We start from the raw sequence: 20,516 nt of genomic DNA, 5'->3' as shown, positions 1-20,516 counted from the left end.
AGCGGAGCTGCGGCGCTGGCTGCGGACGTGGCACGGCCGCGGGACGGAGCTGCCTGCGAGGCTGCCGCTACCGGCGGGGCCCGGAGACAGCCACGGAGCTGCGCCTGCGGCCGGCACTCACCTGAGCAGCAGGGACAGAGCTGCCTGCCCTGAGAGGCTGCCGCTGCCTCGGAGCCGGCGGCAGGTCCAGGGCTTGGCTGAGGGACCGCGGCCGGGAGACCCCTCTGGGGCTGAGCGGCTCCCGAGGGGCCAGCTCCGAAGGTCCCTGTGGGACTGGAGAGGCTCCCAAGGTGCTAAACGCACCTCAGGGGCCAGATTTACTCCAGGCCGTGGGGTGTACAGAATCTGCCAGGTTGGCAGAGAGCTCCAAGCTCCTGCAGCCCAACCTAGCACCCAGCCCTGCCCAACCAACCACACCATGGCACTAAGTGCCCCAGCCAGGCTTGGCTTCAACACCTCCAGGCACAGCCACTCCACCACCTCCCTGGGCAGCCCATTCCAATGCCAATCACTCTCTCTGACAACAACTTCCTCCTCACAGCCAGCCTGGACCTGCCCTGGCACAGCTTCAGGCTGTGTCCCCTTCTTCTGTTGCTGCCTGCCTGGCAGCAGAGCCCAACCCCACCTGGCTACAGCCTCCCTGCAGGCAGCTGCAGGCAGCAATCAGCTCTGCCCTGAGCCTCCTCTGCTGCAGGCTGCACCCCCCCAGCTCCCTCAGCCTCTCCTCACAGGGCTCTGCTCCAGGCCCCTCCCCAGCCTCGCTGCCCTTCTCCGGGCACCTTCCCGCACCTCAGCATCTCTCTGGAGCTGAGGAGCAGGCACTTGAAGGGGCAGGACGCGAGAGCTCCCCGCTAAAGGCCTGCAGAGCGGCACATGGCCCTGCTCGCCTGCCGCCCCTCCCGCTCGCCTCGGTCGCTCACCCTCCGCTCCTGCCGCCGCTGCCCTCCCTCCGCGCAGACCTGCTCCGGGTGCGGCCCCTTTAAGGCGCGGCCGCGGTGCCACGCGCGCCGCTCTCCCATGGAAACGCCTCACCAGCTACGGGGCGGCCGCAGGGACAAAAAGCTGACAGCGCGCATGCGCCGAACGCGCTCCTGCCGCCCCCGCCCGACCGCCGGCCAGCTGCGCGCAGCAGGAGCTGTGGCGCCGCCTGGCGGCCAGAGGAAAGCGCTGCGCCTCGGGCGGAATCCCAGCAATGAATCGAGACTCCTGGCTTCAGTGCTCCGCTTTATTGCATTGTTACAACTCAGACGAGTGAAGTAGCGACACGCGGAGGGTCGGCCCCGTGTGCGGCACGCTGGGACAGCCAGAGAAAGCCGCAGGAGAGCTACAAAGCTGCCCACGCTGCAGCAGGACAGAGTCACCATGCTGGTCTCTGGTCTCCCAAACACACTGTTCAATAAATTATCTTAAATAGAAGGTCGGGAGCAGTGCCCAGGGCCTGGGCACTCTGGGTGCAGAGCAGGCAGGTTCCATGCTCCTTGCTCTCCAAGGTTGGGTCACAGCCCACACTGAGGCAGTTACTCCATGCTGAGTGCTGGTGCAAGAGGCACTTGGAACCAGACTGGCAGCAAAAGCTCCTTAATTGGTTTAATTAAAGCAGATCTCCAATAGTTTAGAATATTAAATAATGTGTTTATTACTCTCAGCAGGTAGAAGTATCTTACAACAGATACAGTTATAACCAACCCTAAATGCCAAGACAGAAGGTCCAAAGCTGCTCCTTGACACTTAAATTAGGCAGGGGAGCCTTTTGCTTTCAGTCTTAACATTTGTAGTGAGAAGACAGAAGGGAAGAGTCAAAACTGACCTGGAGAAGTGCTCTAATTGCAAAAACTGTGCTTCATCCTCTGCTGGCAACACAGGCTGGAGGCAGAAGTTACACCAGATGCTGCTCTGAGCCTGTGCTGCAGACCACAGCTCTCTGAGAAGACAACTGTAGCCTCTGCTTCTCCCTCAGCCCCTTCTCTAAGGCAAACGGTTGAAGGCTTCAAGATGTACTGCAGTAGTCTTGGTGGTCTTTAATTTCTGGTGGATTATGCATTTCTTCTCAAGTGCTGAGCCTGGAAGGGGCACTGAAGGCATCAGAGCAGAGAGGAAACCCAGCCCATGCCTGATCCTTGCTTTCTTCTTGATCCAAGGAGAAACTCAGTTCCACCTCACAGCCTGCAGCATGCCTGGGACACTTTGGAATTGGTTCTTCTGTTGAGTGCATTGCAAATAAATGTGCCTGTGTCCATCAGCTTCTGCAGATCCACACCCTTCATGGAGACAAAAAGACAGGACCTGCCTTGGTACCGGTTCTGCCACCTAGAGCTGCCCAGCCACAACTGGCAGAGGGTCACAGAACTGCTTGGGCTGGGAGGGACCTCCAGGGGTCACCTCGGCAAACTCCCCTCAGTGACATCTCCAACTAGATCAGATGGCTCAGAGCCACATCGAGCCTGACCTTGAGTGTCTCCAGGGAGGGGGTCTCCACCAGCTCCCTGGGCAGCCTGTTGCAGTGTCTCACCACCCCCACAGTCAAGAAGTTACTGCACAGTGGGAGGGACCAGCAGGGGCTGAGGGAGCCTGAAGGGTACGTTAAGGAGGCCCTGAGTGCTCTGGGGGTCAAGCAGGAAATGGTCCCAATGGCTGGCAGTGGCAAGACAAGGCCCCCAGACACAGCCTGGCTGATGTGTCAGAGCCAGAGGGATCCTCCAGCTCCACCAGCTATGCTCAGGCCCCCCCAGCCAAGCTCTGAGGCCTGGCTGCAGCCTGCCCAGAGGCAGTGTGCAGGTGCTCACCGTTTGGATGCCCAGGCCATTCAGCATGTACACCAAGTCCTCTGTGGCAACGTTGCCTGATGCTCCCTGGGCATAGGGGCAGCCTCCCAGGCCAGCTACAGACGCATCCACCACGCTGACACCCATCTGCAAACACAGCCAGCATCAGGGAACTCCTCCTGGGGCACAGAGCTCCTGCTCCTCGCATCCACAGCTGGCAGCCAGCACAGAAAGAGCCCCCAGGGAAAGATGCTGAACTTCCAAGGAAGAGCTTACCTGAAGTGCCACCAAGATGTTGGCAAGAGCTTGCCCATAGGTGTCATGGCAGTGAACAGCAAGAGCCCCAACTGGCACCTCCTTCATGACTGCTGTCAGCATCTCCTTCATGCTGCCTGGGGTCCCGATGCCAATGGTGTCACCCAGGGAGATCTCATAGCACCCCATGGAGTACATCTTCTTTGAGACCTGCCCGAGAGCCAGCACTGAGTGAGCAGGCAGCTCTGGCACTCCCTGCCCTCAGCTGCTGGCAGGCAGCACAGAGGGATCAGAGCATCCTTCCCTGCAGCACAGCAGCCAGGGGGCTGAGATCTCCCACAGCTCCCTCAGTGCCTCTGCCCATTTCAACCAGACCCAGACTCCCCTCCCCGTGGTGGCAGGGAGCTAGACCCTTCCTCAGCCTCCCCTCCCCGTGGTGGCAGGGAGCTGCACCCTTCCTCAGCCTCCTCTCAGTCTTTGCTTGAATGGTTTGACCATTTAAGACCTTCACGACCATCAAACCAACACAATCAAGGCCACCACTAAGCCATGTCCCTCCACACCACATCTCCACAGCTTCCAAAGCCCTCCAGAGATAAGGACTCTGTCACTGCCCTGGGCAGCCTGTTCCAGGCCTTGGCAACCCTCCTGGGCAAGAAATTCTGCCCAGTGTCCAACCTAAACCCCCCCTGGTACAACTTGAGGCCATTTCCCCTCATTCTGTCCTGTAGCACTTGGGAGAACAGACCAAGCTCTACCTCCCCACACATCCTCCAGCCCTCAGTGCCCAGCTCAGAAGGCAAACACCTCTCAGAAATGCTGCTTCTGTTCATGAGGAACTCACCTCTGCCACCTTAGCTGGAGAAATCTTCCCTTCATAGGGACACCCAAGGACACAGGAAACGTACCTGTGGATGTAACAGAAAGCCCAACAGCCTTTTAGCTGCAGAACTGAAGTCAGTTTATAGTGGCCAAAGTGGTCAGGGCCTGTGCTGCACCCTGCATGCTCTGAGCAATGGAAGAATGAACTCCCTGCTCCCGGACTCAGCACAGGCTCTGCACCAAGCCAGCTCCTGAAGCTGTGGCTGTGTGGTGCTGCTTCCAAATCAATGTGCAGAGCTCACATCCAAGCAGAGAGACACTTCCCTTCCCCCCCAAAAAAGGTGAAGTTCAAAAGCCTCCCCCCAGTGCTGCAGGAGGTGGGCTCCAAAGAGATCAACTCGAGCAGCCACAGCTCTCCACACAGCCTGCTCAGGGCCACGGTCCCAGCAGGAGCTGCTTACCCCCTGACAGGAATGTTGGCTGCTCTGGCTGCTGTCATCACTGCACCAAACCTCTCCAAGCTCTCCTCGATGGAGCAGTTGATGTTCTTCTTAGTGAAGAGCTCAGAGGCTGCTCCAAAGATGGACACTTCTTGGGCCCCTGCTGCCACCTGCCAACCAGAAAGCACAAATTGAAGTGGAGTTGATGTCTGCTGCCAGGGCACTCACAAAGCACAGCCATGGCTTCTGCCAGGGCACTCACAGAGCACAGCCATGGCACTCACAGAGCACAGCCACTCTGCCTTCTGCCAGGGCACTCACAGAGCACAGCCACTCTGCCTTCTGCCAGGGCACTCACAGAGCACAGCCACTCTGCCTTCTGCCAGGGCACTCACAGAGCACAGCCACTCTGCCTTCTGCCAGGGCACTCACAGAGCACAGCCATGGCTTCTGCCAGGGCACTCACAGAGCACAGCCACTCTGCCTTCTGCCAGGGCACTCACAGAGCACAGCCACTCTGCCTTCTGCCAGGGCACTCACAGAGCACAGCCATGGCTTCTGCCAGGGCACTCACAGAGCACAGCCACTCTGCCTTCTGCCAGGGCACTCACAGAGCACAGCCACTCTGCCTTCTGCCAGGGCACTCACAGAGCACAGCCATGGCTTCTGCCAGGGCACTCACAGAGCACAGCCACTGCCTTCTGCCAGGGCACTCACAGAGCACAGCCATGGCTTCTGCCAGGGCACTCACAGAGCACAGCCACTGCCTTCTGCCAGGGCACTCACAAGCACAACTGAGCTGAAAGGCTTCTCCCACCCTTAAGCACAGCTGGAAATGCTCCTTCCCAGCCAGCCCCTGCACAGGAGGTGCTGGGAACACCCAGATGCTGCCAGCTCTTACCGCTGCCTGGAATCCCTTCAGGTTGGGGGTCAGCACAGGGTAGCTGACGCCTGGCAGCTTGCTGATTCCTTGCATGACTTCTGTGTGGTCAGCCATCTGCAAAGCACAGGGAGGGCTCCCTAAGGGTGACAGCATCCACACCTGCCAACTGGGCAGTCAGGCTGAGCACCTCCTTTGGAAACAGGAACAGCATTATCTGGGAAGGAGACACCAGGCCCCCACTGCAGGAAGGGCACTGAGGTGCAGCAGCAGGGCCAAAGGACAACCAATTCGGTGACAGGTCTGGAGAAGAGGGCTGGGGAGGAGCAGCTGAGGGAGCTGGGGGTGTGCAGCCTGGGGGAAAGGAGCCTGAGGAGAGACCTCACTGCTCTCTACAGCTCCCTGAGAGGAGTTGGAGTGAGATGGGGTTGGTGTCCCTCATGGCAAGTTACAGAATGAGGGCAAATGGCCTCAAGCTGTACCAGGGGAGGTTTAGGTTGGATATGAGGAGAAGATTCTTTCCTGCAGGAATGGACAGGCATTGGCACAGGCATTGGCACAGGCTGCCCAGGGAGGTGTTAACAAATTACATGCAGACATGGCAGCTCAGGGCACAGATATGGCATGCAGACATGGCAGCTGACATGGCAGCTCAGGGCACAGACATGGCATGCAGACATGGCACCTCAGGGCACAGATATGGCATGCAGACATGGCAGCTCAGGGCCATGGGGTGCTGGGTCAGTGGTTGGACTCAGTGCCCTTAGAGGCCTTTTCCAACTCTATGGCTCTAAGAGCAAACAGCACTGGGAGGGCCCCAGGGCAGCCACTCAGGCCAGCCCCAGCACGCAGCCAGCTGCTGCTTCCAGCTGGCATCTGCTCCTCTGCAGGGTGCAAGGGGAAGGTCTGGCCCATCCCAAGCCCTTCTGCCTTTGCTGTCTCTTGCCTGGTTACAAGCCACAGTGACAAAGGCTTTGGAGCCAAGAGAACCTTCCCCTTGGGTTCTCATCTCCCAGGGGGCACTCTCAGCACATGCAGCTGCAAACCCTGCTTGGGTACTGACCTGAGGAACCCACTTAGGGGAAACGAAGCTGGTGGCCTCTATGACCTGGAGTCCTGTCTCTGACAGCAGATTGATCAGGTGGATTTTCACTGGTGTGGGCACCACATTCTGAGAGGAAACAGAAGCAAAGCCATTGGCAGACCCCACCTGCAGCCCTGGGTGCAGCTCTGCAGCCCCCAGCACAAGCAGCACATGGAAGGGTTGGAGCCAGTCCAGAGGAGGCCACCAAGATGCTGAGAGGGCTGCAGCAGCTCTGCTCTGAGCACAGCCTGAGAGAGTTGGGGCTGTGCAGCCTGCAGAGGAGAAGGCTTCCAGAAGACCTTGGAGTGGCCTTGCAGGATCTGCAGGGGGCTGCAGGAGGGCTGAGGAGGGACTATTGACAAGGTCTGGGAATGACAGGAGGAGGAGGAGGAATGGGTTTGGAGTAGCAGAGGGGAGATTGAAACTGGATGCTAGGGAAAAGTGAGGGTGGTGAGACCCTGGCACAGGTTGAGGGTGGTGAGACCCTGGCACAGGTTGAGGGTGGTGAGACCCTGGCACAGGTTTCCCAGGGAGGTTGTGGAGCACAGAAGCACCCAACGTGATCAAAGATCACGTTGGGTGCTTCTGTGCTCCACAACCTCCCTGCAGGTGTTCAGGACCAGGCTGGATGAGGCCTTGAGTGACCTGTTCTAGTGGGAGCTGTCCCTGCCTGTGGCACTTCAATAAATCTGAAGCCTGCCAGCGGTGCCCAGCGACTCGTTCCGGGCGTTTGGCTGGCGCAGCCCCGGGGGAGGTGCAGAGGAAGTGCCCAGGCCTGTCCCTACCTTCTCGTTCTGCAGCCCATCGCGCGGCCCAACCTCCACCACCTTCACCCGCCTGGGGATGGCTCCGCCCGCCGCTGCCGCCGAACTGACCTGCGGGGAGAAGGAAGGGGAGAGGGAAGGGGAGAGGGAAGGGGAGAGGGAAGGGGAGAGGGAAGGGGAGAGGGAAGGGGAGAGGGAAGGGGAGAAGGGGAGAGTCAGGCCCCGCTCACCGGCCGCAGCGCCACAGCCCAGCGCGGGAGCAGCCTCCTCGCCGCCATGTCCGCTCGCTGTCACGTGATCGGGACACACCCACCCCCACGTGACCCGGCGATCACATGACCCTCGTGCTCGCAGCCACGTGGCGCGGAGGGCTCCTGCTGCCCGGCGCCCGGTGGCAGAGCCGCGGCTCGTACCTGTCCCCGCGGGCCGTCCCGCGCCAGCGATCCGGTGTCGTACTGCGGCATCCTTGCCCCCGGCTGCGGCACTGCAGGGCGGCTGGGCAGCTGGGTACTTATACGATGGGTTTCGGGCTGGCCGCGTCGCTAAGCAAACACGGCCTGTTTGTTTTGGATGGGACCCTTCTGGTACCAGAGGTCATCCCCGCGGTGGGGCTGGAAGGAAACGAGGCCATGGCTTTGTTGTCTTGTTTTTCCCTCTCTGTGCTCACAACAGCGTCATCGGCAGGGCCGGAGCGGTGCTGCCGCCAGCGCACAGGTCCCGGGCAGCCGGTGCCAGTTCCCAGAACTCAGCTCAGGTTCCTCTGTACGAATCATTATTTGTTCGTTGAGTAACTGCTCTCCGGCACCGGCTCCGCACGTGTCCCAGCCCCGGCCGCAGCCTGCACCGTTCCCTGCAGCAACAACACAGAGCTGAACGCAGAGGTGCAGCCCTGCTCCAGATACAGCTGCTGCTGTCAGGAGCTCCCCTCCGGAGCGTGTCTTGTTCAGCCCTTTCTAGAGAGGCTCAACATCAACACGGGGAAACTCACTGCACTCAGGCAGCAGTCAGAGGTTGGCCTCAGAATGGCAACTCCCTTAAATTCAGAGAGTCACAGAATGGGTTTGGTTGGAAAAGACCTCCAGGATCATTGATTCCAACCATCAGCCCAATGCCACCATGGCCATTAAACCACATCCTGCAGTGCCACGGCCACAGGTTTCTTCAACACCTCCAGGGATGGGGACTCCACCACCTCCCTGGGCAGCCTGTGCCAGTCCATGACCACTCTTGCAGGAATGAAGCTTCTCCTAACATCCAACCTAAACCTCCCCTGGTACAACCTGAGGCCATTTCCCCTCACCCTATCACTTGATGCTAGAAAGAAGAGGCCAACCCCTAAAGCCTGTAGTGTTGCATGGGGTTGTTGTGACCCAAGTGCAGAACTCAGCACTTGGTTCTCATTCATGAAAGAGCAAACCCAATTCACAGCTGTCTCCATCACAAGAGAAATCACTTTGTTGATGGAATTGCATTAGGTGATGATTTTCTACCACTAGATTCATAGAATCACAGAATGTTTTGGCTTGGAAGGGACCTTTCCAGGTCATCTATTCCACAGGCAAAACATTGCAAGAGAGACTCTCTCAAGAGAAAGACACTTTATTGACCAAGGAATGCAGAAACCTCTTACAGCTGACTGGAGAGCAGGAGGAGGTTGCTGCTTTCATCCTGCAGCTGTCACTTCACACTTTCAAGCTTAACAGTCCAGCCAGGCTGAGGAGGTAGAGAAGATGGCAGTGGGTAGGGCAAAGTTATCAGCAGCCCTCCACCTGGGGACTTCTGCCACTTCAGAGTTCCTGCTAATCCCAGCATTGTCACCTGCAGAGGAGGGCAGGGGAAACGCTCAGTGGCAGCTCACACAGGTGCTTCCCACGAGAACATCCCCACACACCCACCCCACGCAGACAAGCTGTGCAGGGGCATCTCCCACACGTCAAAGCAGTCCTGCACACTTCCACCCAGCACTGCCAGGGCACAAGAGACAACAGGCAGGGTATCTGGGGGGTAAACATCTGCCTGGTGCTGGCTGTTTGGTTGGGTTCCCCCCTGGGGAGGCTTTAGCTGTGTTTATCCAGAGCAAAGGGCATTTGCGTCACTCACGATTCCATTTACACTCAGCAGGTCAGTGCACCCGACTGAATCAGGGCTGAAGACCACTGAGCCCTTCTACGTGTGAGGATTGCTATGTGCTTCACCTCCCTGTGTCAACAAGATCCAAAGCAGCATCTCTGCCTGCTCTGTGGCAGGCTGGCAGCCTGTCCTGGCAGGTCCTACCCAATGCTCTGTGCTGACAGTGAGCTAAAGCCTGGAGAATAAGCTGCAAGGCTCTGGGTGGAAGCCAGAGCACCCCAGGACAAGGAGAGGAGGACAACTTCCACACCCCCCCAAGTTTCCAAATCACAGAATCACAGAATCAAGCAGGTTGGAAGAGAGCTCCAAACTCCTTCAGCACAACCTAGCACCCAGCCCTGGCCAACCAACCAGACCATGGCACTAAGTGCCCCAGCCAGGATTGGCTTCAACACCTCCAGCCACAGCCACTCCACCACCTCCCTGGGCAGCCCATTCCAATGCCAATCACTCTCTCTGCCAGAACTTCCTCCTAACATCCAGCATAGACCTGCCCTGGCACAACTTGAGGCTGTGTCCCCTCGTTCTGTTGCTGGCTGCCTGGGAGAAGAGCTCAACCCCACCTGGCTACAGCCTCCCTTCAGGTAGGCCAATAAGGTCTGCCCTGAGTCTCCTCTTCAAATGAAGTCAGGTTGGACTTTCCCAGCCCACATGTGGCCAAGATCATAGAATCACAGAGTGGTAGGAGCTGGAAGGGGCTTCTGAAGACCACGGAGTCCAACCCTCCTGCCAGAGCAGGGGCACCCAGAGCAGGGCACCCAGGAACACATCCAGGTGGGTTTGGAAAGTCTCCAGAGGTTGTTTGTTTTTTTTTATCAAGTCCCTTACTTGTGTGGCTTGGGATGGAATAGGTGAGGACAGCTGCAGAATGTTGTCCTGAGGCCAGGTCAGAAAGATGGCATAGACAGCTGGTTCCTTAGAAGTGTACCTAAGAGAGAAGGAGCAAGGTACTTAAGAGAGAAGGAGCAGGGTGCCTAAGGGAGAAGGAGCAAGATAAAAGACCCCAGAAGAGACACAAGCAGGCATGAGCTTGACCTTCCCAGACAGCACAAGAGCAGCTTGCCTGTTGTCACCACCCTGGGGTCACCTACTTTCCTCCCAGCCCAAAGCCTATCCCTTTGGACCCACCATTAACCAGTCAGCACTGGCTGATGAAACCCAAACAAAGTCCATGAGTGCTTCCTAAAAGCAAAATGCCTTTTGCCAACCTGTCCTTGACCCAGCTTGTGGTCAACAGAGAGGATGTGCTGCTGCTGCCTTATTCTAATGCTGCTCTGCTTTTCCAGACAGAACACACTTGAGCATGCTTAAGGAACCCAAAAATCCTGTCTGGAGGCAATTTTTGGCTCCTGACTCACTACACCTTTCTTAGCCACTGTAAATCTGGGTGAGTGTGGTTAGTGCTTAGCACTACTACATAACAGCTGAAGAGTCAACAGTGCTGTGCTGACAAACTGAATTTGGGTACCTGACACCTGTGTCATTCAAACTAACCAGCACCACCCAAGCAGCCCTGGCAGCAGCTGCAGGGATTTAAGGAAGAGTTGGGGTTTTTTTCTGTTCCAAACAGAGCAGAAATGGATGAAGTCCTGATTTTTATTCTCTGCTTTCAAGTCAGAGATTCCTCACTTAACAGCCTGGGGCAGGGTCTTACCTAAAAGCCATCTGCAATCGATGGCAACACTTCAGAGTTTTAACAACTGCAGATTTAAGAACAAATTCAACAGATCCACAGATTGCATTGGGTTGGAAGAGACCCTCAAAGGGCCTCTGCAGTCAGCAGGGACACCTCCAACCAGAGCAGAGGGAAAGAAGAAAGGAGAAAGAAATCATAAAATGGTTTAGGTTGGAAGGGATCTCAAAGCTCAGCCAGTTCCAACCCCCCTGCCATAGGCAGGGACAGCTCCCACTAGAACAGGTTGCTCAAGGCCTCATCCAGCCTGGTCCTGAACACCTCCAGGGAGGTTGTGGAGCACAGGAGCACCCACTGTGATCTTTGACGACCAATCTTTGATCACATTGGGTGCTTCTGTGCTCCACAACCTCCTTGGGAAACCTGTGCCAGTGTCTCAGCACCCTCAACCTGTGCCAGTGTCTCACCATCCTCTCTGCCAGTTCAAGCCCACTCCTCCTCATCCTGTCATTCCCAGACTTTGTCACTAGTCCCTCCCCAGCCTTCCTGTAGTCCCCTTCAGATACTGGAAGGCTACTCTAAGGTCTCCTGGAGGCCTTCTCTTCTCCAGGCTGAAGAGCTCTGCTGTCAGCTCTGGAAGTCAGAAGGTACTAAGCAAGGGAGTCCTTACCAGACCCTGTCTGTTCCATTCTCCATCTGCACTCTCCATGGCTTGGACTCATAAATTGCCTCTCCATTAGTGTCCAGCCACCTCCCAAGGGCCAGAAGTCTTTCCTGGAAGATGGGCACAATCACTCCTTCCTTTGTAGGCCCCACGTTGAGAAGGTAGTTGCCTCCAAAGCTCACTGTCTCCACTAGCTCCTGCGACAGACAAAGGCAAGGTGACAAACTGCATCGTCCTCACTTCAAACAAAGGAGCCTGAGGAGGGCATGGTCCTCATCAGCTGCTCCTTCAACCCCAGCCTGGCTGTGTGAAACACTTGGCAACTCTTTTCTGCAAGGAGGAATCACAGAATCAGTCAGAGGTGGAAGGGACCACAAGGAGCAGACAGTTCCAAACCCCTTGCCATGCCCAGGGACACCCTACCCTAGAGCAGGCTGCACACAGCCTCAGCCAGCCTGGCCTTGAACACCTCCAGCCATGGGGCCTCAACCACCTCGCTGGGCAACCCCTGCCAGGCTCTCACCACTCTCATGCTCAACAACTTCCTCCTCATGTGCAACCTGAATCTACCCATCTCCAGCTTTGCTCCATTCCCCCCTGTCCTGGCACTCCCTGAGAGCCTGAAAAGTCCCTCCCCAGCCTTTTCGTAGCCCCCTTCAGATCCTGGAAGGCCACAAGAAGGTCACCTGGGAGCCTCCTCTGCTCCAGCCTGCACAGCCCCAACTCTTTCAGGCTGTGCTCACAGCAGAGCTGCTGCAGCCTCTGAGCATCCTCCTGGCCCTGCTCTGGACACTCTCCAGCACATCCACATCCTTCTTGTAATGGGGGCTCCAGAACTGGAGGCAGTACTCGGGTGGGGTCTCAGCAGAGCGGAGCAGAGGGGGAGAATCACCTCCCTCCATCTGCTGAAGGGAAGCTCTAACCCTCAGGCACTCCCTCACAGCTGCTGTGTGCCTCTCAGACTTCTCACCTGGATGATGCTTGCCACATCCATCAGCTCGGTGAGGTTCATGCTGCTGCGGTAGCCCCAGGAGAGCCTGTCGATGGAGGAGCACATCTCCCACTTGTGGGCTGGCAGGGACCCTGGCTTGTATTTGTCAGCACAATTGTAGTAGCCCCCATGGTGGCAAGCACAGTTCTTGCCCCAACGATCATTGACCACCACAGTGTCCTGCAAGAAGCAGCTCAGCTCAGCAGGGAGGCTTTGCCTGGCACTTTCCAGCTTTCATTCATCCCTCTGAGGTTAGCAAAGGCACCAAAAATCCCCTGTGTGATCCACGGAAAGCCAGAGAGGATCCTCCAGAGAAGGCTGAACCCCTCTCTGGGAGAATGTCTCTCAATTCACTTGGGTAGCAGTTGAGGGAATGAGGCTCCTGGCCTCTGAGCCTCCCAGGTATGCTGCAAAGGGCAGGAGAGTTCTCTCTAGGAGCTCAGAGGAGGCCTCTTGGGTTGCTGTGAGAGAACAGAGCACATCTGGCAAACAGGTTTGTGCTTTGATCCCACTCATCCCTCACTGCTGCAGACCTTCCACCCCCATGAGCTGCCAGTGGCCACGAGGGACAGCTGGAAGAGATACCTTGACAGGGCTGTCGTTATAGAGCCAGGCAAGGAAAGAGGTGGAGTTCCAGTAGGAGTCTGGAGCTTCCCAGTCTCCATCCGACCAAATCAAGTCTGGTTTATACCTAACAGAGAGATGATTGTTACTCCAGAATGGATTTATTTGCTCCTGCCACAAAGGGAGCACTGGGCTTTGCCTGCTGGGCTCTAGCTTCACTTCCATTTCCTACTGCCTGGCAGCACCAGGAGGGCTATGCCACCAGACAAAGCTCTAAGGGAGGTTCTCACAGAGCACAAGTGCTGTGTGGGTCACAGCTCGGGAGAGGATTCAGCCCTTCAGCAGAAACAGAAGCAATCAGGGGTCATGGTCCTGACCTGGGACAACAGCCACTTGGAGCAGCATGTTTTGAAGCCTCATGTTTTTGTCAACAAGGGGAAGCAAGCCACAGTGAAGCCATTCTTCTACTCCACCAAACACTGAGCAGCTTGCTCCACTTTCAAACTCGCCCTGCACAAAGGCAGCATTAAAGGCAAAACTGCCTCTGACAAGTTTGTCCCTACCTTATTCTCCAGATTAAACTGCCCACAGGGCAAATGTGAAGCCCTTCTTTAACCACCACTCATCATGAACATGGCAAAGATTGACACTGCTCATCCCCCTGCCCTGCACCCACTTCTCTACAGCACAGAAGCCAGGAAATGCTTTTGATTCCTAACTGGTTGCAGCTCTTACTTTAAGACAAGATCATGAAGTTCTGGCATAGTCTTCTTGGCAATGAAGTTCTGGGTCTTGAAGCCACTTTCTTTGTCAGCTAGGTAGAGAGGATGAAACCACTCCAGCAGTGAGTAATAGAGTCCATAGTGAATGTTGCTGGAGGACAGAAAACAGAGGAACAAGTTATGCTGGCAGCAGGGATCATAGAAGCATAGAATCCAGCAGGTTGGAAGAGAGCTCCAAGCTCAGCCAGCCCAACCTAGCACCCAGCCCTGTCCAACCAACCAGACCATGGCACTAAGTGCCCCAGCCAGGCTTGGCTTCAACACCTCCAGCCATGGCCACTCCACCACCTATTCCAATGCCAATCACTCTCTCTGCCAACAACTTCCTCCTAACATCCAGCCTAGAGCCCTGTCCCTGTTAAATGGCAGCTCAGGCTGCTGGCATTGTTAGCTCAGAGTTCACCACTTTGCAAGCATTCCTTTTGTTCACATCAAACTGTTTTCTGCTCTCAAGAGCAGCCAGGAGAGTTCAGTGCACAGAGAGGAGAGGAGCAGCAGGGCCTGGCAGTGCCATACCTCTCCCTGAGGGCTTGTCCCAGCTCTCCAACGAGGTCTCGGTGAGGCCCAGTATCCACAGAATTCCAGTTCCAAGAGACAGGAGACCCCCAGTTGGTGAAGCCTTCGTGATGCTTGGTGGTCAGCACCACGTACCTGAGGGAAGGCAGAGCTGGTCAGGGTCAGCCCCAGCCACTGCAACAGCAGCAGGCTGCGTGGCCACGCTGTGAGGAGCTGGCACTGCCCTTCAAGTGCAGAACACAGGCAGAGGACTTTAATGCTGGGAAAGAATGAACCCTCGAGACTCAGCAAGTACTAAACCCTTCACTGCCTCAGCACATGGGCATGACCCCACAGGGATCACCTCAGCACATGGGCATGACCCCACAGGGATCTCCTCAGCACATGAGCATGACCCCACAGGGATCACCTCAGCACATGGGCATGACCCCACAGGGATCTCCTCAGCACATGAGCATGACCCCACAGGGATCACCTCAGCACCACGGGCATGACCCCACAGGGATCTCCTCAGCACATGGGCATGACCCCACAGGGATCTCCTCAGCACCACGGGCATGACCCCACAGGGATCTCCTCAGCACATGGGCATGACCCCACAGGGATCTCCTCAGCACCACGGGCATGACCCCGCAGGGATCACCTCAGCACCACGGGCATGACCCCGCAGGGATCTCCTCAGCACATGGGCATGACCCCACAGCGATCTCCTCAGCACCATGGGCATGACCCCACAGGGATCACCTCAGCACATGGGCATGACCCCACAGGGATCACCTCAGCACCATGGGCATGACCCCACAGGGATCTCCTGAGCACCATGGGCATGACCCCACAGGGATCACCTCAGCACATGGGCATGACCCCACAGGGATCTCCTCAGCACCATGGGCATGACCCCACAGGGATCACCTCAGCACCATGGGCATGACCCCACAGGGATCTCCTGAGCACCATGGGCATGACCCCACAGGGATCACCTCAGCACATGGGCATGACCCCACAGGGATCACCTCAGCACCATGGGCATGACCCCACAGGGATCACCTCAGCACCATGGGCATGACCCCACAGGGATCTCCTGAGCACCATGGGCATGACCCCACAGGGATCACCTCAGCACATGGGCATGACCCCACAGGGATCACCTCAGCACCATGGGCATGACCCCACAGGGATCTCCTCAGCACCATGGGCATGACCCCACAGGGTCTCCAGCGCTGCTCAGGGACCCCCAGTCCCTCAGGGATTCCTGGACTCGTCTCTTCCATTCCCTCGGGGTCCCTCTGTCCCCTTGGGGACCCCAGGCACAGGCCCCCATGCTCTCTTTCGATCCCCACAGGGCCCCCAGCCGTGGCTCCCTTGGGGGTCGGTGACCAGGGCCCCCCACCCCTCACAGGCCCAGAGAACAGCTGCCTGGTACCTCCAAGGAGCCTCAGACACGGCTGCCCTGGCTCCTCACTGCCAGGGGCTCCCCATCTCCTCGCAGAGCCCCAGAAGGGCTCCACCACACCCTCAGGGACCCCCGGGCACGGCACTCGAGGACCCCCAGCCCTCTCCCACCCCACCCCACCCCCCCCAGGTCCTCCACAAACGCAGGCTCTCGAAGCCACTCTCTTCACCTGGCTCCAGCCCGCCGGAAGAGCTGCGCCCACTGCCGGGGCTGGAAGTCGCGGGCGGTGAAGCGAGGCGCGAAGGCGGCGTAGGTGATGCCGGGCGGGTACCGGAGCCTCACGAACCGCTCGTAGTCGGCTCGGTGCTCGCCTCGCCAGTGCCACCAGAACCACTCGGAGCCCCAGGCCGGCACGGAGAACACTCCCCAGTGCACCAACACCCCCACCTTAGCCCGCTCGAACCAGCCCGGCAGCGGCCGCGCGTCCAGGCTGGCCCAGTCCGGGCTGTAACGGGCAGCGGCCAGGGCCGGTCCCAGCGCCGCCGCCGCCGCCGCCAGCCACAGCAGCGCCGCGGCCGCCATGCTGCGCCGTGACGTCACCGCGCCGTGACGTCACCGCGCCGCCGCCACGGCTCCCACCCCAGGGCCGCCGGTTCGAGACCGCTGGCGGCTGGGTGAGGGTTAGGGTCCCAGCGCTGGAACAGCTCCTGCTAGAACAGGTCGCTCAGGGACTCAGCCAGCCTGGTGCTGAACACCTGCAGGGAGGTTGTGGAGCACAGAAGCACCCAACGTGATCTTCGATCACGTTGGGTGCTTCTGTGCTCCACAACCTCCCTGGGAAACCTATGCCAGGGTCTCACCCCCCTCACCCTGTGCCAGGGTCTCACCCCCCTCAACCTGTGCCAGGGTCTCACCCCCCTCAACCTGTGCCAGCCCCCTTCAGATCCACCCCAAGGTCTCCTCCAAGCCTTCTCTCCTCCAGCCTGCACAGCCCCCAACTCTCCCAGCCTGTGCTCAGAGCAGAGCTGCTGCAGCCCTCTCAGCCTCTCGGTGGCCTCCTCCGCGCTGGCTCCAACCCTTCCGTGTGCTGCTTGTGCTGGGGGACACCTTCCAGCACCTCAACAGCTCTCTTGAATGGAGGAGCCCAGAACTGGGCACAGCACTCAAGGTGTGACCTTCCCAGCCCGGTTCTGCCCCACTGTAGCTGCTTGGGTCCCTCCTCCTGCAGTCTGAGCTTTGCTGTCCATGCCCTGAGGGGCCAGGAGGGAGCCTGTGGGGTTGGCCCCGTGGCTGCTCAGGCTCCATGAGCCCCTTCTGCTGCTGTCAGCTGGAGCAGACGCAGGGCCTGGCTCCAAACCCAGCATGTGAGGGCTGGGTGCGAGCCCTGGGGGAGCAGGGCAGAGTCCAAAGGCCTCATGGCCATGCCCTGGGCAGCCCAGCCAGGCTCATCCCTAGCAGAGGAACCAGCAGGAGTCCTCCAGGGCCCCGGTGAAGGGCTCTGCCCCACTTTGCTCTCCTTGCAGGTGGTGCAGCTGCCAACAAATCTGATGGAGTTCCTCCTGCTCTGAGTTGCTGCCCCAGCTTGGGCTTGAGCTTGTCACCAGATGGAGTCTGTGCTCCAGGGGTTAAAGAAAGAAAGAGCTGGAAATGGCTTTAATGCTTCATCATTTAATGTCCAACCAACTCCTGTGTGGCACAGGTTAGCCTTCCTTGAGTTTGCTGAGGGAAACTCGCTGGCTGCAGGGTCCAGGCTGCCTTGAGATCCTCAACCATGGCAGAGTCCATAGCCCAGTGAGAAGCATTTCAGTCTTCCATAAAGAAGGAGAGACTAAAATCAACGTGGTCCTAGATGCTGTGAGATGTGCTTAGCCAGGGCTGTCTGCAAGTGAGTCCAGAGAAAGCAGCTCCAGCTTCCCCAGCAAGGCTCAGGGTTCCTCCTGCTGCTGCTGGTCCTGCACTCACTGTTGGCAGGAGCTCATCATCCTTGATGATGTCTGAGGAAATGACCTCACCTGGTACCAGGGGAGGTTTAGGTTGGATATCAGCACAAACTTCTTCACTGAAAGAGCTCTCAAGCACTGGCCCAGGGTGCCCAGGGAGGTGGTTGAATTCCCCACCCCTGGAGGTGTTTCCAAGAGGCAGAGCTGTGGTGCTGAGGGTCATGGCTTAGCACCAGGCTTGGTAGAGTTAGAGAATGGTTGGACTCAGGGATCTTAAAGGTCTTTGCCAAGCAAAAGGAGCCTACAAAACATGAGAATCTGCTGTCCTGTGGCACGATGTGACCATGGCTGGCACACTGACATGGCACCAGCATCGCTGCAGCTGTGAGGCAGCTGCCTGACTACATCTGCACGTTTTATGCCCCAGCACCTAAGGATAACATCAGTGGGAGCTGGCTGCATGACAGGCACCTGATCCCTCATCTCCCAGGACTTCCATGTGAAGAGAAAAGAAAAAGTGCTCCAGACTGTTTCTGCCACCCCCAGGATGGACTTCCTGTGGCTGCCTCCCTAACTCCCACGCACGTCCTCGCAGATGGTCTCTATCACGGAGCACTTGTGGGCACTGCCTGCTTCTGGGCTTTCCTCAGAGGCCTTCATCTGCCTCCTGAACTGAGAAAAGACCACCCTGAGGGAGGCAGACAGCTCCTTGCTCCTCAGGGCATAAATGATAGGGTTCACCATGGAGTTGAGCAGGCAGAGGGTGCTGCAGAAGGCAAATGCCCTGCGCAGGTGAGCACTCAGCCTGGAGAAGATGCTGTAGGTCATGAGGACGAGGACTGGAGACCAGCACAGCACGAGGACTGCCAGCACCATCACGAGTGTCTTGGCCAGGGTGACATCCATCCTCATCCTGCTGCTTTGCTGCTGTGCCCCCTGAGCTTGGTGCTGCTGCATGCAGGCCACGTGCCGGTGCGCCCTGCGCAGCACTCGCGCGTAGGCGCAGACGATGCAGCCCAGCAGCAGCAGGGTGAGGCAGACCCAGCTCGACAGGTAGCTGCCATCCACGAAGGGGAACAGCTGGGAGCAGGTGGAGTTGAGAGTGCAGCAGTTCCAGCCCAGCAGAGGCAGGGAAGCGATGGTGGCACAGGTGACCCAGAGCACCCCCAGAGCTATCCAAGCTCTCCTCCTGGTCATGAGGAGCTTGTACTCAGAGGGCCTGCTGATGGAGAGGTAACGGTCCAGGGCTGTCAGCAGCAGGCTGCTCAAGGAGGCAGAGAAGGATGTGGTCACCCCTGCCAGCTGCAGCAGGAACATCTCTTTGGAGAAATCAGTTTCCTTAAAGACATGGAAGCTAACAAAGCTGCAGACAAAGATGATGCTGGCCAGGATGTCAGCCATGGCCAGGCTGCTGATGAAGAGGTAGGAAGGCTTTTTCCTGGTGCCAGGGGAGGAGAAGATCAAGTACAGCACCAAACTGTTCTCCAGAATGCAGAGTGTCCCAAAGAGGCCACACAAGGTGGCAATGCTGATCTTCTGTGCCTGTGTGCTGAGCACCATGAAGCACTCCATGGAGTTCACACTGCACTTGGAGGTGTTCTCATGTGTCTCACAGGTATCCATTGGAATGCAGCTGGGAGCTTCCTGAGAGCCTTTCTGCTTCCTTCTGCACTTCTTCAGGGGCTCTGCAAAGGATCGAGGTGAAAAGGGCTTAGAGGAGCCCTGAGAGCAATAAATTCACTGAATCCTAGCATGGCTCAGGCTGGAAGGGAGCTCAGAGCTCCTCTGCAGCATCATGGGCAGGGACACCCCTCAGCTGCTCGAGGCCTCATCCAGCCTGGCTTTGAACACCCCCAGGCAGGAGGCAGCCACAGCCTCCTTGGGCAGCCTGCTCTAGAGTCTCACCACCCTCACAGCAGGACAAATCTTTCCCCTAAAGGAAGGCACACAGAAGGAAAATAGCCCAAGGAAAGGCACTTTCAGGTGCACAGCCCAAACGCTGGCTCCCACCCAGAGATCCAGGCTTTGCTGCCCAGCTGGTTCGGCTCTATCGCAGCCCATGGGTGCCACAGCCCTGCCCCATCCCTAGCTGGCACCAAGCCCACGTCTTGGGCTGTTTCCTCACCACAAGAGGGAAGCAGCAACGCCGAGAATTGGACAGATCCTGGGCCAGCTCTTACCAGTCCTCCAGGATTCACAGCTCAGGCCAGCAACGATGGAAGGGGCAGCTCATGGAGACATCATGCCATGGCCAGGGACAGGCCCTGGAGGACAGCTTGTCCAAGGGAGGCTGCTCCAGGAGATGGCTGGGATGGAGAAAGCGCTGCCAGAGTCTTGGTGCAGCTCATCTGGGAACACAAAGTGCACTCTGCAGCATTTTCTCTTCATCAGAGCTATGTGAACACATCAAAAGGCCAGGCTGGGCTGGTATTTAAGCTTGCCCACTGCAGACTGATAAAGCTCAGGCTTATTAAAGTTGTGTTTCTCCCTCCACAATCCCTGTGCCCTGAGTCAGCCTGTCCCATGGTCAGGCTGAGCAGCAGTTATTGTTTAACATCAGGATTAGGGGACAGGCTGCACATAAAAATGGGGACATGCAGGAGTTAGAGCACCTGAGCCCAGAGCCCCCCCCCATGCCCAGGGTCAGCATCGTTCACTTCAGCTGTGATGTTGGTGGAGAGGAAGCCCTGGGCAGGTACTGAGCCCCTCTGTGGCAGCACAGCTGTGTTTTTCTCCACCCTTCTGAGCTTGGTGCATTTAAATCTCTTCAGCTTTGTGACACTGATGAGCTCTGTCCTTCAGATGTTGTTTTTCTCCAGTCCTGGCTCTTGCTGTTGTCCCTGCTTTAAGCCAAGTGCACTTGCACCGAGGGCTCAGCTGCCTCGTGTTGCCTCGT

The 20,516-nt window shown here is 57.7% G+C and overlaps 3 protein-coding genes across 4 annotated transcripts; all 3 read right to left on the bottom strand.

Moving 5' to 3' along the window:
• Positions 1 to 1,611: 1,611 nt before the first annotated feature.
• On the bottom strand, positions 1,612 to 7,486 carry HMGCL (3-hydroxy-3-methylglutaryl-CoA lyase). Of its 2 annotated transcripts, none has more exons than XM_064172443.1 (9): positions 7,421 to 7,486; positions 7,029 to 7,118; positions 6,223 to 6,330; positions 5,181 to 5,276; positions 4,301 to 4,449; positions 3,862 to 3,925; positions 3,039 to 3,227; positions 2,784 to 2,909; positions 1,612 to 2,258 (listed from the first exon to the last, which is right to left on the bottom strand). In XM_064172443.1, exons 1-9 carry the CDS (start codon positions 7,469 to 7,471, stop codon positions 2,157 to 2,159), a joined length of 975 nt encoding a protein of 324 aa, XP_064028513.1. In that variant the 5' UTR covers positions 7,472 to 7,486; the 3' UTR covers positions 1,612 to 2,156. The 2 variants fall into 2 exon arrangements, with proteins under 2 accessions (XP_064028513.1, XP_064028514.1); XM_064172444.1 differs by lacking the exon at positions 7,421 to 7,486 and adding an exon at positions 7,238 to 7,334.
• Positions 7,487 to 8,590: 1,104 nt separating this feature from the next.
• On the bottom strand, positions 8,591 to 16,262 carry FUCA1 (alpha-L-fucosidase 1). The gene is made up of 8 exons (XM_064172442.1): positions 15,910 to 16,262; positions 14,288 to 14,422; positions 13,725 to 13,862; positions 13,011 to 13,116; positions 12,405 to 12,605; positions 11,441 to 11,631; positions 9,966 to 10,065; positions 8,591 to 8,825 (listed from the first exon to the last, which is right to left on the bottom strand). Exons 1-8 carry the CDS (start codon positions 16,260 to 16,262, stop codon positions 8,685 to 8,687), a joined length of 1,365 nt encoding a protein of 454 aa, XP_064028512.1. The 3' UTR covers positions 8,591 to 8,684.
• A 1,928-nt stretch (positions 16,263 to 18,190) lies between these two features.
• Positions 18,191 to 19,243, bottom strand: CNR2 (cannabinoid receptor 2). The gene has a single exon (XM_064172540.1). It carries the CDS (start codon positions 19,241 to 19,243, stop codon positions 18,191 to 18,193), a length of 1,053 nt encoding a protein of 350 aa, XP_064028610.1.
• Between the last annotated feature and the right edge of the window lie 1,273 nt (positions 19,244 to 20,516).

Source organism: Pogoniulus pusillus, chromosome 37 (assembly GCF_015220805.1).
Source record: "Pogoniulus pusillus isolate bPogPus1 chromosome 37, bPogPus1.pri, whole genome shotgun sequence".
Classification (NCBI taxonomy): domain Eukaryota; kingdom Metazoa; phylum Chordata; class Aves; order Piciformes; family Lybiidae; genus Pogoniulus; species Pogoniulus pusillus.
Note: the sequence above shows the minus strand (reverse complement) of the source record. Positions and strands in the feature narration are given on the sequence as shown.